Source organism: Primulina huaijiensis, chromosome 8 (assembly GCF_012295235.1).
Source record: "Primulina huaijiensis isolate GDHJ02 chromosome 8, ASM1229523v2, whole genome shotgun sequence".
Classification (NCBI taxonomy): domain Eukaryota; kingdom Viridiplantae; phylum Streptophyta; class Magnoliopsida; order Lamiales; family Gesneriaceae; genus Primulina; species Primulina huaijiensis.
In genome coordinates, this window is record NC_133313.1 from 21,027,548 (window position 1) to 21,045,047 (window position 17,500).

Consider the following 17,500-nt stretch of genomic DNA (forward strand, 5'->3'; position numbering starts at 1 on the left):
TGCTGATCTAACCATAATCTCTTTTACACGTGATTTATGTACACCAATTAATTATTATTATTATTTTGAGTTTTGGGTTAAAAAAAAAAAAATTACAGTCGACAAATCGAATATCATATACACATAGCACTTTATGTATGACTTTACCCGTCCGATGTATTTCTATGCACGTAGCACTTTGTGTATAAGACGTATCACCCGAATTATACCTGTTGGTGATTGTCTTTGATACTCGGAGCCCATACCCACGTAAAGTCGACTGTACAGTGGATTTTACAGCAACTACTTAATAACATATTGATTAAAATAATAGAACACTAGATGGCAGTTCCCAATTAATTCCCTTCACTAGAATTACGCCTAGTTCTTGTATGGATTGGTTCAGTCACAATTCAAAGCAAATTATAAAAGCCACCCTATTAAAATATGTAAGATTTGGCCACCATAGTTCATAGGATTTATATTAGAGAAATTGACCTTCAGTTCCCAGCCGTCGATTTTTTTTGTGTTCAGTCCCTGGGTACTTTTTTAATACCACATTTCCACATGAAGTGTACCACATTTTGTATGACATAGTACCACAATTTTGTGGGTAGGGAGTGAACCTAAAAAAATATTTTGATTGGAGATTTTTCACCAACTTCCTCATTTATATTCATACTATTTAGGCAGTACATTGTACAAACCCATTTCATATTTATAATTGACAATAAGTTTTAGGTACTGTTTGTGTGGCATATGGTACATCTTACTTCATCCTTAAATGATGATTCTTTATCATATCATATCAATAAAATCACAACTTCCACGTAATTAAACGTTGGGTCCAAAAGAAAAGCTGCACTAAATATTATTTTACAAATTTAAGCCGACAAAAATTCTGGTACATATGTGTGTGAAATTCTGAATGTGGTTTTGGATTTTGATGCGAGTCTTTTATATATTGGGGTGGATTTGGATTTTTGGATTCTTGAATTGACTTGTTTTCTTTTTTCTTTTCTTTACACAAACTTTCATTTGAGATTATTTCCGGGCCCAAATAATTGGATTCGGGCTTCATTAATTTGCTACCCACTTGATTAAACTCGAACATTGCATGATATACGGCACCAAAAATTGAGCAAATCGTTGATGGCAAATGGCAATTATACGCTATGCAATGATCGAAATAGATGTTATTTATGACATTGTAATATAAATAGATATTGCTTTATAACCATGATTCAATAAAATTTGACATTCAAAACTATTACTTTTTTTAAAAAAAATACCACATAAAAAAAAAATCAATTGATCGTTCCCTTAAGTCTATCATTATACAAGAGTGTCATATATAAATTTTGCCCGCAATTAGGAAATGGGTAAAATTAATATTCACATTTTACTCTTCCGATCATCTTCATGTTTCTACATGCAATTTTTTTCCTTTATATTTTTTCCACATCCTTTTCAAATTTTCAACTCATCTCGTTCCCATGAAAAAAATAATTCACTCTTATCTTTATGTTTTTTTTCCTCGGCGGAATCGACTAATTAATTTAATTATTCTTCATATTGGAAACCCTAAAAATAAAAACTAAAAATGGAACAAAAATATTAACTGCAACTATGGGAATGATGATTTCTAGCTACTTGATATTTTTTTACATGTATAGTCTATAGAGCCAGAAGAACTAATCTTGATAGATATGTGAAACATTGGCACTCTTTGTTTATGAATCTTTATGTATGTCTTTACATGCACGTGAATAGTTCGATATATANTTTTGCCTTTATAGATAATGAGATAATTATACAAATAATATAATGATATGATTTTGAATAATTAAATATGTTTTGACTTTCTAGATAATATGATATTTAATGAGATCTTGCCTTTCTAATTAATGAGATAAATATGCTAGAATTTTATTCTTGATAATGAGATATTATTGTGATTTGGTATCAATATTTAAAAGAGTTTATTTCTAATAAAACTCTTACTTTCCTTATGATATAGGTTTCCTTGTGGAGATAAAAGCCCACATCTATAAATAAGAGATCAAAGACATCATTGAAGATCTCTCTTCCTCGTTAAATAATTCATATCATACTTTCGCACGTCGTGTTCTTCAGAGAAAATTATTCTACAAAGACGTTGCTGTTGTGAAGAGTGCAGATACCGCGTGTTGCCTTGAATGTTGCCAACATCCTCAGACAACATCCGTGACGAAGTTGGCTGAAGATTGTTTTCGTGGATTCTCTTTTGGCATCACGTTTTTAGCTTTCTTGTTTTAGTTTTTATCCTGGTTATTTGTTTTTAGAAAGCTTTATTTTCTCAAAGTGTCGAGGAAATTGATTTTCGTGAAAATCACTAGTGATAGGTTTTTTTTGTAAACGATTTGGTTTTCTAGTGATTAATTTTTGCCACAAGTATCATATTTAATCTTGTCCATTTATTTATTTAACGTAAATTTGTGTTACAAAATATAATATTCCGCTGCATGTTGTCCGAGATGTTATAACATCTGACACAATACCTAATTCTGATAAAACACAAATTCGCGATTTTACATCCTAGTCTGATATTTTCATTATTTATTGATATCTGTCGGACAAAATAATCCTTACAATATATATATATATATATATATTAACATGTCTCAAGTATTGATTGGAGAATTTAGTTCGTTGCCTGGAACTAAGATTTCTCAAATTTCCTTAAAAACATTTATTTATATTTATTAGAAAAAATTGTAAATTATCAAATTTCAATATTATTCATGAATATTTCGATTTTTTCGCAATTTTAGCTCATTTTCTTTAGAAGTTCTGATGTGACACTACAAATGTCACCTCCATATCAACATCATCGTCACGTCGGATAAATGACTAAAATTGCAAAAAATAAAATAAACAGAGAAAGAAGATTAAGACGGTGAAATTTGATTATATAGATAATCAGAATCACAAAAAAGTAAATATACATAATTAAAAATGCAATTTCTCATATGTATTAATGCATGTAAAGAAACAAATGTTGTTATTTGTGGTCGAAAAACATTATTAGGGGAGATGTTCGGACAAGTTGACGGACAGTAGTGGCCCATCAGGCTATGTTCCATGAAGGTACTGACGACCAAGATCTTGTCACCTGCAATTCCTTTTTATCATCTCGACTTTTTCCGTATGCATGTATATGCATATATAGAAATGAAAGCAAGCATTATGTTCTCAGGTCCACTTGAGACTCAAATTATTAACTCATGCGACAATTATCAAAGGTTTTGTGTTGAATGTTTCCTTAACATTTTCTTTTTGTCTTCAATTTCTTCTGACTAATACTGTTTACTGCAGGGAGGGAAGAGAAAATATAAGATAGGGAATTTCAAGTTCTTAATAGTTGAATTCATGCAGTAAAATAGACGTACGTAGTTGGAATTATTTTTTGTTCAAGTTTTTTGTTGTTCGAATTCATGGATTAATTTTTTTCTGACTAAACTTCGTATAAACGGATCCCAACGTTTCTTGAAAAGAATTAAGTGAATAATTTACAACAAGATGAACTAGCTACTGAGCTACAGGGAATGAACAGGTGATCTAATTAGAGGTTTAGATGACCTGAAACTAGAACAATAAACTGCTGATCTTGTATTCAACATCATTTCCTGTCTGAAAGAATTTGTGGGTTTCTCGAGCTCTTCGTTTTCGTGTTTGATCCCTTCAAGCATGGCTGTTACGTCTCTCATCGTTGGCCTTTCATCAGGACAAGGATTCACACAAAGTAGAGCTATCCCAATCACTTGAACCATCTCCTCTGTTTGTGTACTTGATTGAAGAATTAACTGTTGATCCAAAATTGACGTGAAATCTCGGGGTTTCTTCCTGAGTTCTTCGTAAACCCAGAAAACAATGTGTTTTCCATCTGGGATTCGGGGATCATTTGGCTCCATTCCTGTCAAGACCTCGAATAGCACAACGCCGTAGCTGTATACGTCACTCTTTTCTGTTATTTTCAAGCTGTATCCGTATTCTGCAATAAGAGAGGATATTACTTAGTTTACAATCTCAAATTTTGTTTTGTTTTTTCTCGAGTTAAGTAGTTACCAGGAGCGATGTAGCCATATGATCCTGCGACCATGTTTGAATATCTTGACGTTTCTGAAGAATTTACGAGCTTTGCTAGACCAAAATCTGCTAGAAAAGCTTCGAATAAAGGACCGACTAAAATGTTGTTGGTCTTTATATCTCGATGGACTATTGGAGGGATACAGTCATGATGAAGATAAGCTAAACCTTGTGCTACTCCCATCATGATATTGTACCTCGAATTCCAGTCGAGGCTAATTTTTTTCTCGTGGAGTAATCCGGCCAAGCTCCCATTACTTATGTAATCGAACAGGAGCAATCTGGTTTTCCCATTATCACAACAACCTAGTAATCTTAATATGTTTTTATGTCTTACTGATCCCAGGGCAGCAACTTCTGCAGAAAATAAGTCTCTTTCTGGAATCTCCCCTCTCTTCTTTGGCCAGAGTTTCTTGACTGCAATGACCTGTCTCATTGGTGTCTCGACTCGGTAAACGATCCCTGATCCACCTCGCCCCACGATATTCGAATCGAAGAGCTTCGTTACCACGTCTTCTATGGAGAAATTTAGCCTTTGGAATGGGGTGAAGCGCCACACCAAGGTGTTTTCTTCTTCATGAGTCTTGAAAACACTCTTTCGAGCTCTCTTGAAAAGCGTTGTTCCTATGGTTAAGATGATTAAAATCGTAATGACAATGAGGACTATGAGAATTGTCAGATTTTTTATGAGTTTCTTGCTCTGGTGATTTTCGATAGCATGGCACTTGTTCCCCGGAAAACAGAGTTCTTGGTTTCCGAAAAACGTGCTATTTGGAAGTTCTTGGAAGAATTTGGAATTGGGAAGCGAACCCGAGAAATTGTTGTATGAAACATTCAAAGAAACAAGATTATCTAGATTGCTGATAACCTGTAAACTTCCTGCCAACATGTTGTGAGATAAGTCCATGTTGGAAAGCTTAGAAAAATTCGAAAAGCTTTCCGGTATTGGCCCTGTTAAAGAATTCGAGCTCAAATTTAAGAGTATGTCCAGTTCTTGAAGGTACCCAATCTCATCTGGGATGGTACCACTGAGTCTGTTGCTACTTAAATCAAGCAACTGCAAATCCTTACACAGGCCTAGTGATTCAGGGATTGATCCTGATATGTTATTTCCACTCAGAATAAGCTTATTCAGCGACAAAAGATCACCTGTATTTTCCGGGATGGTGCCTGATACATAATTCATTGAAATATCCAGAACATTTAGCTTAAAGAGACGGACAAAAGAAAGAGGAATCATGCCTTGAAGCTTGTTTCCATGAAGATCAACCATTTCCAGCTCTTTACAGTTACCGATTTCTTGTGGGATTTTTCCAGAAAATTGGTTTTCAGACAGCTCGAGGAAACACAAATTCTCAAGCATCCCAATTTCTGACGGGATTTCACCATGTAACAGATTTGACCCCAAGCGTAACCGAGTTAAGCTGCTGCAGTTGCCGATATCCTGCGGGATTTGACCCAAAAGCTGATTCGAAAGCAACAGAAGTTTGGTTAGGTTCTTGAGATTCAATATAGCTTTCGGAACTTCCCCGGTAAGAGAATTGTGAGACAGGTCCAAAGCTTGAAGTTTCTGGCAATTGGCCAACTCTTTCGGTATCTCTCCATGGAGCTTATTCTGCCAAGCGAAGAACAGAGTGAGCTCTTTTAATTCCCCGATTTGAGATGGGATTTCTCCAGAAATATTGTTGTTATCCAATTCGACCTGCTTCAAGTTCGAAAAATTGCCAATAAAATTCGGTATCACACCAGTAATATTATTATCAGACAAGAGAAGCTCCTCCAGGGATTCAATATATTGAAGAGGTGATGGGATTTCTCCTGTCAAAAAGTTGAGCGACAAATCGAGAACCTTCAAACTCGAACAGTTTCCAAGAGATCCTGGAATTGTTCCTCGCAGATTATTTTGCCATAACAGCAGCCTTCTGAGGTTTTTAAGGTATCCAATTTCCACTGGAACTTCACCCGATATTTGATTCTCGTATATAAACAAATTCTCCAATGATGAACAGTTACTCAGTTGCAGAGGGATCCCGCCGGTTAAGTTTGCTGTGTAAATTGAAATGGTCTTCAGATCCTTCAGTGCTCCTAAAGTACGAGGAATCTGGCCTGTGATTCCGGTATCTGCAAGGCCTAAAAAGCTCAGCCTTGCACAATCTGATAACTGAGCTGGTATTTCTCCATTTATACCTATGTTCCCACCTGCACGAAAGATTTCAAGAAACACTAACCGGCCTATGTCTGCAGGAATCTTCCCAGTGAGCATGTTGTCAAACAGTTCAAGCTCCTGCAATTGCGTGCAGTTTCCAATATTGGTCGGGATTTCTCCCTGCAAGAAGTTTGAATTCAACGACAGTTGGCGCAGTTTCAACAGGCTTCCAATTTCACTAGGTATCCCTCCGGTTAAATTGTTAGAGCTGAGGTCCAAAGTGATCAGAGAAGATAAGTTTCCGACCGAAACCGGGATTTCACCGCTGAGATTTCCATTCGAGATGACAAGAACTTGAAGAAAGTTGAAGGCAAAAACCTGAGCCGGAAATTTAGCAGGTAGATTAATAGAAGTAATTGTAATCTCATTCACAAATCCTTCACTATTACATTTGATGTAATCCCATTTGCATGGATTTTGATCGTTGGGATTCCAAGAAGAGAAGTAACTCGAAGAAGGCGAAGAATTATTGAAAGTCGAAAGCCATGACAGAAGAGCGAGGCCTTCTTGGTTCAATGCAGATATGGTGGGAAACAAACATATTTTAAGAAACAAGAGAAATAAGGTAACCATTTTGCTTGACATGATAAGTTTTTTGTGATCTCCTACTGTTGTGTTTCCATCCTATTTCTAGGAAACTAAAGTGACTGATGTTTTTTGAATTGATATCTCTATCATATTCATTAAATATTGTTAAAAGGGTCCCTATCGGTGTCGGAGATATCTTAGATATATCATATATGCATGCATATATATATATATATAGTTTTGGACACAAAAAAATTATTAATATATTAGAGGTGATTTTTACTAGACAAGACACGAATTTTCAGGGAAAAAATTCATACAAAGAATTAACAACTTTTTTCCCTGAATATATCCCCTCTCTTGCCCTTACTCAGTCAACACCTTTTTAAATTTTTGTATAAATGGAAAGAACAAGTATGGCCATGTTGATGAGAATTATGGAGATAAAATGGTTACCGGTGCCAGGATCCGCAGGGTACGGAGTATATCTTCGTGCCCGTTTTGTCATGTTCATTGCAAGCTAAGGTTACATGTTTTCTACTATGCACCGATGGCACTGATTTCTTGTCCGCATGAATCTTGTCACTTGCAATTATTAACAAGTTGGTTTTTTTCCCTGATTTTATATTTTTTCTGAGGCGATCATTGTCGTTGAGAAACAATGATTGTTCTAACAAGTCGAGATCGAAACATAACATTTGAGTCGTTAATCAAAATTTATAAAATATATTATTTATATGGTTTGAACGGAGAACTTGTGAATGAAAGGGGTAATGGACTTACGAGATGACCCAAAACAATATAAAAAATAATTAACTCGGACAGGTTTAAGCGTACTTCAAAAAAATTTACAACGAATAGCAGTGTAATTAAAAACGATGTAAAACAGTGAAATGGGAAGAAAAATAAGAAGAAAAAAATTAAAATTTATAAGAAATTAATCATTAGTCTAGATTTTTTGTGAACATAATATGTCCAAGTATCACAAAATAACGTGGACATATTGCCAGCAAAAAGAAGTAAAGACACCACAAAACTTTAAGCATATATAAAAAATATATCTCAGATGTATGTGTAACCAATTATACACGCCATACCTCATCCAGTGAAGCCCCATAGTTCTTTTTCCCATGCATGCATCTGCCCCAAATTTAAGACTTTGGCTCTTTATATATAATAATAAATTGACAAAGAAATTAGGTTTCTTTTATCTTAGATGACGAACCATATGTGGTATATATAGATATCAGGCCACAAAGTTCCGAGCTCGACTGAGTCAGACGAGAGTATTTGCAAAAGATTATGTTTATAGATATTCATATAAATTTTGTTAAGTTTTTTTATTAAAAAAAATTTATCTTTAAAAAGGTGATGTGATGAGTAACTGATAAAAAAAAAGGTGGGGAAAAGGCAGTAATCCCTCCACCATGTGTGGTGACAGCTAAACTATTTTTAGAAGTATTCCAATTGGATTGTTGTTCTGATATCAACTTTTCATTTTGTCTACAGCACTTTAAAAGCGACCCTGAAGGCTACTTATCTCTTTCAGTGTTGTGTCTATTAGTGATAGATTTGGAGTAGTCCAGTCCCAAATCTTATAAATATACAATTGCTAATTTTCAATAAATTATAGACATGTCGGTCTAGGTCGAGGTCGAGATCGAGCTCGACTTTTTTGATCAATTGGTCTCGATAAAAATGTCTAAAATTGTTTATATCTAGTTTAGGAACGTTTTTTCGTCCTGCTATAAATGTTTTAAAAAAATACATTTTTACTACAAGTTTTAAATTTCGAATTTGTCTTTAAGATTCCTATGTTTTAGGGGAGAAAAAAATGAAGAATAACTTGTTTGTAAGATTTCTCTTAAAATTTTCTTAATAATTCAATGTTTATACGATGAGTGGGCCACCGCTAATTATTTGTAAACATAGTCCATTGGATCGAAAATATAGCCCATCTGTAAGGCATGTAAAGTCCAGTTAAGTGAACTTGGGCTATTTGATTCTGAAATTTTATCTGGAGTTGAGAGACAGAATTTTAAGTTAATATTCGAAAATATGTAATTCTTACAATTGACTCTCCTGAGTTGGAGAATTGTGTTGTCCAAAACCTCGTCCCAATTTTAAAACCTTAGTGTCAGATATCTCTGTGAAATCTGAGGCAGAAAGAGGTTTTGTAGAGAAAAGGAGGAAGTGTGGAGAATCGATTTTATCTCTTACAGTCGTTGCAAGGTAATTATGGTTGTCTCTTGGAATATTTCGATTTGAGTTATTGAGCTGATTTGTTATTCGTCTTCGGAAGTTGGTTGTCATCGTTGAAGCAATTGGATTTCGGAGATGGGTGCCTTGAATTAGTTTATCGAAATCACCTATAGGAAATGTGCATGCTATGTTAAGAAAGTACTTGATAAAATGCCTGTTGGAAAAGAATTTCTATCATTTTTTCGTGTATAATAGTTAACTATGACAATACTTGTTTACTCGAATAATTGACTGTCATTCTTACTTTAGTTCTTCGCATATGCCTTTGGTGGTTCGAAAATATTTTTCTTCAAATTCCTAGTTTTTTTTATATCAAGACTCTCTTTTTAATCTGACTGTAGTTGTAAATATTCAACAAATCTTGGTGTACTTATGCAGTAGTTCTAGTGATAATTATTGCGGGTTGTACTTTTTTTTTTATTCGTACCATGTGTTTTTGTAATAATTATTATCATTAGAATTCCCCTTCCTCTGTGAAGGAAGATTCTTTTTTAGAACTTCCCCCAATATTATTGTATGGATCAGTTTCTATGGTTTGTAACTGTTAGCATTTCAGAGTAAAGGAAATGGACATAATATCCCAATTACAAGAACAAGTGAATACTATAGCTTCTCTTGCTTTCAATACATTTGGGTCTCTTCAAAGAGATGCCCTTCCAGTTCAATTATCACCTAATTATCCAGAGCCTCCTGCCGTTTCTAATGTTGTGGATGATGCTGCTAATCTCGCTGAGCAGCCCAAACTTCTGAGTTCTGCTCTAGTGAAAGCCGCCAAACAGGTCAGCTAATAATTCATGAGAAATTGATAGAATATGCATATCATATTCAATGTTGTGAGTTTTTTTAATCTGTCACGTGATTATCTTTGGCTTTCAGAAAAATCTTTTGTCTTTTCTATATATTTTCTTTGGCACTTATCTTGAAGTTATTCCTCTTTGGTACTAGTTAATCCTCTTCTTTAAGTTTGTCCTGATTCTAGCTTGCCTTGGAAAGAAAGATCTTGTTTCATTTATTTTTATTAACAGTATCTCTTGTAACTCAAATTCCCAGATATTTGGCGTCAACATCCAAAATATTTATAGTATAACCCAATGCAAGGCTGAAAATGGTAAAACGTGATTTTGCTGGTCATTGGTGATCACGTGGAAGCCATCCAAGATTCCAACTGTTATGTGTCCATTATGTTTCGTTGGATCGTTTTTTAAATCTGTGCTGTGCAAAAATAACATTTTCCTTGGAAGTAGCTTTTAAGCACGCCATAAACATTTTCCACCAGTGGACTTTGTAGGACAATTTTTTTGACAGTTTGCTGCGGAACAATTTCTGTTGATAATTTCGTGATTCTGAAATTTGCTTGGTCCTGTCCATCAAAGGTCCTCTGTAAATTTAGATTGTCTTCTTTTCTACAGTTTGATGCATTGGTTTCTGCTCTTCCATTATCAGAGGGAGGTGAAGAAGCTCAATTGAAAAGAATTTCTGAACTCCAGGTAATCCCTAATAAAATGATTTAACGCACATGAGTATGTGCTAGATTACTTCCGCTGTCATTTAGTTCCTGCATTGTTTTAGAAACCATGGAGTACTACTTGATGCCAGATGCATGTTGTTAATTGAGTGATTTTTAATTATCTTGAGTTATGAAGGATGAGGCGTCGTCTAATTTCTAAGATGCATAAATGTGTCTATTCTATTCCTGATTCGTGTTGTCCCACCAGTCTGTGTTGAGTTGCTCTTTGTTAATGATTGAGAATATACTCTTCAACATGTGTAATTATGTGGGTTAAAGTACCCATTGGTAACATGGAATCTGTTCAGTTTGTGTCCACCATAAAGCTTATCTGATTAAAAGAATTGCCGGCAGGCTGAGAATGATGCAATTGGCCAGGAACTTCAAAAGCAACTGGAAGCTGCAGGCAAGCTTTTTTATTCCTAATTATTGCACTCTAGTTAGCATCATTATTGTCTTTTTATGGGGTTTCCAGTTTCCCTGCTTTTAATAGGCAGAAGCCAACTTCAGCTTTCTATTTTTCGAGAACATCTCTAAAGTATTTTGCCATATAACAATTGTATTATGCATCCCATATTAACATATAACAATAGTATTATGCATCCCATATTAACGGGTATCATTTCACTTCAAATTTGTTTCATTACTTGTGACAAATTTTTTTTTTTGCCTTTCTTCAACCTCAGTGGCTCACCAATAGTTCTCAGTCTGCTTTAGAATTTTGACTGAAGAACAAACTCATCGGTGTCATAAGATTCGATTACTTAGTTTACTTTGGAAATTCTGCTCATGTGTTTGTTCCTTCCAACATGTGATGATGTCGGTGGTGTCCAGAAAAGGAACTAAAGCAGGTCCGGGAATTGTTCAGCCAGGCTACCGATAACTGCTTGAACTTAAAAAAACCAGATTGATGCAATGATAACGGACGAGCAGACAACTGTACTGTTTCTATTTGCCGGGTACCTGAGAAACAGTGGGTTTTATAAATGTATTTGGCAATTTGCTTCGATGCAATTTAATCTGAAATTTCATTTTGCTGAAGCATTTGTGTTATTTTAGAGATCGTTGCATGCACGTTGCATTTGGTTACGTATACGAGTGGATCATTATAATCGAAGAACATGTAAAAAATAGTTTTCCAGGAGTCTCTTCCTTAGAAATGACATTCATGATCCGTGACTTGGTACTCCACAAGGACTCCAAACTTTTCAAACCCAAACACTACCTTTTTTCTGACCTCTTCTTTTTTCAGCACACATCTATTCTGGGGTGATTCAAGTCCAATCGGATTCTGCAACATGCTTGTTGAGTTCTTGCAAAAATCTTGAAAATTCTCTTACTTGTAAATATTGTTTTGATATTAGACATTCTTGAATTTATAAACAATTTGACTAGTTATTGTTTGCTTTGTTCTAGCCATACGGCCATACGGGTGGAGGATGGGAATTAATGTGTGGAAAAGTAATGAAAGAATGTGCTCCTCCACGAAAATAAACAACATACTTGGTCTAATATGTGTGTGTTAATTGAAATTTACAGTATAATCTATCAAGGAAAGTCATTGAAAAATACACTAGATGAATATTAGGAGCAAAAAATTTATTGAAGTGTTGAAATTAAAGACGCTAATGAAACATTTTTTAAATTTTTTTTAAAAAATATTTAATAAAATAATATCATGAGCAGCAGCCCAAAGACTAGAAAACTAGAAGATCTAAGAATAACTCAAGCAGTGCCTGAGCCACAACTGCCACCGTTGCTGAGCAAACTAAGACGACTCCGAGCATCACAAGTCTTCATCTTCAGATCCGTATCGTTTGGAAGATCATCATGCGCTGAAAGGTTGTCCCCCTGCTCCACTGTATGTGAGTTAGGATCTAATGGATGAGGGGTTGCTTCACCCTAAATACGCCCCATAGATAATACTTCTTGTTAAATCCTGAAAACAAAAATTGTTTCAAGTTTTACGTCTTGTACAGGGTGACTATGAGAAAATATGTTGCAAAATCAACAGATCTTGATAAGGATTGGAATCAAGCTTACTCCAGTACATTAGTGGCAAAGCCATGGAAGTAAAAATCAAGATCTCTGCATTCTGCACAACACCTTTTAAAGCGAGGTCTTTATCCATCATTTCATCAATCAATTGATCATAAGCCGGTTCACTGTCATAGGAAAATAGTAAAACTAAATTGGTAAAAAAGTTCGGCAATTTCGGAAGAAAGAGCGAGAGCATAAACTGCAGCCCACCTTATCTCAGACGGAAAGAAAAAGAGAGCGATGTCATCTTCATTCGGATCTGATAACTCGAAACGTTTTGGCCATACATCAGAGTACGGAAGCAATTTCAGGTGAAGCTCCGGTTGAAACAAACTTATTTCCTCGTACACTTTCTGGCATGCTTTGCTAGAAACATGACCTTTGAGCCCATCAAGGATGCCGTGTCTTTTCCCAGACATGTTAAAACTTCCACTGTCGATTACGAAATTAAAAATAAAATGGTAATCGGACAGAGAGTAAACACATAATATATAGGTGTTCTAAAACAACCACATAATACATAGGTTGACAGAATTGGTATAGGTAATTATTAATTTTCTCACCTCCAAATTGGCATGATTATTGGTTCAGCACATGTAGAGCATTCAAGCATATTCGTATCTTGAGGAAACTCTTTTCCAACTTCTAATCCTCCATTCTCCTTGTGGTCATTGCTTGTGCAGATGACCCCGCCCTCCATCCTAGTGCCAACTAAATTATTTTCTAATTCGACTCCGTTATTTTCCTGATTTTGCCCCTCCGAATTAGCTTCCGAAGACAGAAGGGTTTTCGTCTTTGAACTTTTGGAAGATATGTTGCAAGATAACATAGGATTCTCCATAATCCCAAGCTCAGAAATTTTATTTTCCTTCACTTCACAAAGTATAGGATCATCACTTGCCAATTTAATAGGCATGTCAATGTCTACCTTTTCGCGTTCCATACAAGGTTTCTTGGAGGAGTTACTATTGTCTTTCTTCACAGTAGATTTCTTAATCTTACTTCTCTTTTTCTTCATGTTCGCTTTCAGGGGAATAAAATATAATAACTTCTCTTGCTGCCTCTTATTATACCGATTCTCTCCCTGCTCAAGTTGTTGGGAGTTCTGCTCAATTTTTTCATTTTCCTCATTGTTCAACCCTATGACTTTCTCGAGAAAGTCATTGGCTGCTTTGGGACACTCAACAAAGTCGAGCTTTGTATAAGCATAATATAAATGCTGAGGGAGATCCTCATAGAAATGTTCCTCGGTCTCAATTGATAATATATCATCTTTCTCCAATTTTTCCCGAGTAGGAACCATCCGGGACTGTTGTTCTGCTTCGCAGTCATCACAAACCCAATGAACAAATTCATCAAAATCTTCTGGTATTACATCCAAACAATATCTGAAAAAAATACACACACACACTAAGCATATTACAGCATGAAAAAAGTGAGGATCCCCGAAACAAAATAGACCTCAATGAAAGAACAAGAACAGAAAGTGCATGAATTAAATTGGGCTATAAATCACTAATAAATCCTCAATAGAATACATAAGATCAGTAATCATAGCTTACCGATGGACAGCATAAGACACACATTTGACACAAAATACAAAAGCATTGTCATATCCTTTATTGCCACACTGCAAACATATTGTCTCCTGCATGATTGATAGGTGCAGCAATTACTATGAAGCACAATCACATAATCCCAGCAACAGAGAAAAGCAAGATATCCAATCGATGCTTACAGAATTCAGAATTCAAAAGTTCATGTATCCAGCACCCTATCCAACTGTCAAAAAATTCATGTGCTTTTAAAAAAAGTGATGCAACATTTCACTGTCATACATCTCCTTTCCATTTTCGTTCATACAAGCAGTCAAGCCAAATGACATCGCTAATAATAAATTGAAACGTTCATTTTTAAAGGATTCAAGACCCTGAAATCTTAAACTTCTCATAATATTTTTCTCGTTATTCAAATATTTTTGCTGCAGTGCACATCCAGTGCAACCTTATTTGACATTAGCTACAACAAATTAATCCCAGAAAAATATTAAGCCCTGGTCATGCAATATCGATATCTTTACTGGACACTTTATTCTGTTGATCATGCTGCATACATATCACCACTGGTTACAGAGTACAAAATACAAAGTTACTGATAGCAATCAAATAAGAAAGTGCATTATTTGAAACGAGGTCGATTTCAAGCTTGAAAATTTTCACAAAATTACACTCCTTTGCATCTCTAGGGAACTTGTCCTGCTACATTAAACTATTCACAACAAGTGAATTCTCACCTACAGAAAAATTCAACCATAAGATACACAGGTTGGGTTCCCCTGAATTGCAAAATCCAGACGCAAGACCAGAGGAGAATAGGGGCCAACGAAAAAACAAAAAACAATCCTAAACACCAAATCCCAACGCAAACACAGAATGCATCACAAGAGAAACTAAGGGCGCAAAAGATCAAATCTTCAATCTACATTTTTTTTTTGAATATGAAATACTATATAGTATATAATGTCTCTCAAAAAAAATACAATAAAATGGATTTGCACTTTAGGGTTTTAGTTCTTTAAACAACAAAAAAATATTTTAAAAATTCATTCTTCCAAACGCAACCTCAAGATTCAGAGAGAGAAAGTAAGGAACATGGATTACCATGGCTCATGAATTGTTTCGCAACCACAGGAGAATTATATATTTCCGAGGAAAATTAAAGTAAAACTCGAGTCTTGAAATCTAGATGCAAGATTCTCAAGGTTTCTGTACGATACAAGAGCTCTTTAGGTATTTTCTTCGATCTCTCGTCAGGAAGAAAAGGGATTTATTACTATTCTAGAACCCTAAACAAGGACACCAAAGTGAAGATTTCTTTGGATCAAACCCTCCCAAACCCCCCCAAACTATATAAAAAAAGATAATACTTATANAGAGCGGGGATATAATTAGGAGACGGGGATGAGGATGGCAAACCCGCCCCGCCCCGTCCCGTCCCGTCCCCATCCCTAGATACTCGTCAATATCTTCCAAACTTTCTGAAAGCTTAGCATAATTACTTAGACAAATCAAATAAAATAAAATACTTATTTTAAATATTTTATTTATCATGTGGACTAGATTATCATTGAAATTTCATGGGCGTTACATATTCTATCTTGTATCCATAACAGTACTATGCTAAGTTATATAAAGCTAGTTCAGTGTAAGCATCATTTATTGCATCCATTTTCCTTAGATATTAGTAAAAAAATTATGATTCAAATTTGGTATGAACCACATTCGATCCGAAATGAAATGGGTTGTTCGAGCAAACGAAGCATGCAGACGTCGGGATTATTTTGATCGTTGACCAAATTCTTTATAAGATAGAAAGAGATTTCTTATTTTTTTACTTAAAAAAAATATATGGACCCACTGCGAATTTCTCATTTTCCTTTTCTGTGCGTGTTCAAAATCCGATTTATGCCTTTCCAACCCTAAAAATAGGTCGATTTTTCGTTACAATCAAATATCACTCCTTGTTGTTGTATGTTTTTCACTTTAAAAAACATTGAAAAAAAAAAGAGAGAGAAAACCAGTTGTTTTTTTTTTTTATAATAGTGCAGATAAAATACTTATCTATTTCTTTCTCAATTTAATATCATCCGAACGTATTTAATTTAATTTCATTGTTATCTCATGCATTATTATTTTAAGGAGATTGTATTTCCGTATTAAATTAAATATTTTATGTAAAAATTTTGAAGATTATTTTAGAATTAAAAACTTTAGGGATGACTCTGATAATTACCAAATATTTATTTAAAAAAGTTATTAATATCTATTTTAAAATTTACAATGTTTTACAATAATTTTTTTAATAAAACCTTAGATAAGATCAGAAAAAATCCTATAGCTTAATTTGGATAAATTTTAGTACTGAATTTATCGTCATGGAGTTTTTTTTTTTAAATAAGGATGATTTTTTCCGTACTATGACACCAAGTTAATGAGAATTCAATAAATCGTGAGACAGAGTGACATCTAATGTATTAAAAGAAATAAATATTGAATTCCATAAATAAAATCTACACACGTCCAAAAATTTTCGAAGAAGATGGATTATTGAATTTGCTACACAAGGAACTAAAGCTAATGTCAATCATCTTTTTATTGCATAAACGGTGGAACCCATGCGTATATATATAAACTATATATTATATACACTAATTACTCTGTACACGCGATTCATGTGTGTACAGCTTTTTTTATCATTATCAATGAACTAAAGTGAAATTTGACAAATTATTGATGGACTAAATTGATATTTGAATTGTTGAAATAAAAAAATAAAAATAAAAGTGTGTGTTGAAATTAAAAAAATAAAACAAAACAAAATGAAAGTGTAATATTAGTATCATATAATGGTAAAGTAGGAAGAAAAAGTTGGTGTCCTTCCTATCCTCTATGTGGTTACTATCATGTCCTCAACTTTAATGAAATAGAATAGATTATTATGAAATGAGTTTGAGATGGGTTTTAGAAACCCATTATCCACCTCATATTCATTTTATATGCCCAAATCTATCCCACAGAGGACGGGTCTATCGTGGATTCTGACCATTGATATCTCTAAACTCATTGTTAACCGGACAATTGTATGGTTGAGAAACTTGGGCTCCATTATCTTCAATCTCGTGCTCCCACCTTCGATATTATGTTCATAATTCCACATTTCTCATCATCATCATCATCATCATCATCAACTTATGTAAAAAGTTAAGCTAATAATGCTTCATTAATTATATATATAAGATTGGACCCTCCAGGGGGCACTCTACCCTCAACTACACGAACCCCGTTTACGGA

General features: G+C 34.5%; 3 protein-coding genes and 1 long non-coding RNA gene across 6 annotated transcripts; 2 read left to right on the forward strand and 2 right to left on the reverse strand.

The window, feature by feature from the left end:
• The first annotated feature begins 3,020 nt into the window (after positions 1–3,020).
• LOC140982338 (uncharacterized) lies at positions 3,021–4,594 on the forward strand. The gene is made up of 3 exons (XR_012176244.1): positions 3,021–3,263; positions 3,337–3,406; positions 4,454–4,594. It is a non-coding gene; the product is annotated as an uncharacterized lncRNA (long non-coding RNA).
• Positions 3,428–7,518, reverse strand: LOC140982335 (uncharacterized). The gene is made up of 2 exons (XM_073448812.1): positions 4,087–7,518; positions 3,428–4,012 (listed from the first exon to the last, which is right to left on the reverse strand). Exons 1-2 carry the CDS (start codon positions 6,896–6,898, stop codon positions 3,558–3,560), a joined length of 3,267 nt encoding a protein of 1,088 aa, XP_073304913.1. The 5' UTR covers positions 6,899–7,518; the 3' UTR covers positions 3,428–3,557.
• A 1,396-nt stretch (positions 7,519–8,914) lies between these two features.
• Positions 8,915–11,798, forward strand: LOC140982337 (mediator of RNA polymerase II transcription subunit 21). The gene is made up of 5 exons (XM_073448817.1): positions 8,915–9,073; positions 9,660–9,882; positions 10,513–10,590; positions 10,965–11,016; positions 11,445–11,798. The coding sequence occupies exons 2-5, from the start codon at positions 9,670–9,672 to the stop codon at positions 11,519–11,521; spliced, it is 420 nt and encodes a 139-aa protein (XP_073304918.1). The 5' UTR covers positions 8,915–9,073; positions 9,660–9,669; the 3' UTR covers positions 11,522–11,798.
• A 373-nt stretch (positions 11,799–12,171) lies between these two features.
• LOC140982336 (PHD finger-containing protein 1-like) lies at positions 12,172–15,530 on the reverse strand. Of its 3 annotated transcripts, none has more exons than XM_073448815.1 (6): positions 15,311–15,530; positions 14,213–14,298; positions 13,214–14,038; positions 12,861–13,082; positions 12,654–12,775; positions 12,172–12,549 (listed from the first exon to the last, which is right to left on the reverse strand). In XM_073448815.1, the coding sequence occupies exons 1-6, from the start codon at positions 15,311–15,313 to the stop codon at positions 12,488–12,490; spliced, it is 1,320 nt and encodes a 439-aa protein (XP_073304916.1). In that variant the 5' UTR covers positions 15,314–15,530; the 3' UTR covers positions 12,172–12,487. The 3 variants fall into 3 exon arrangements, with proteins under 3 accessions (XP_073304916.1, XP_073304915.1, XP_073304917.1); XM_073448814.1 differs by having other exon boundaries at positions 14,213–14,432; XM_073448816.1 differs by lacking the exon at positions 14,213–14,298.
• Positions 15,531–17,500: the final 1,970 nt, after the last annotated feature.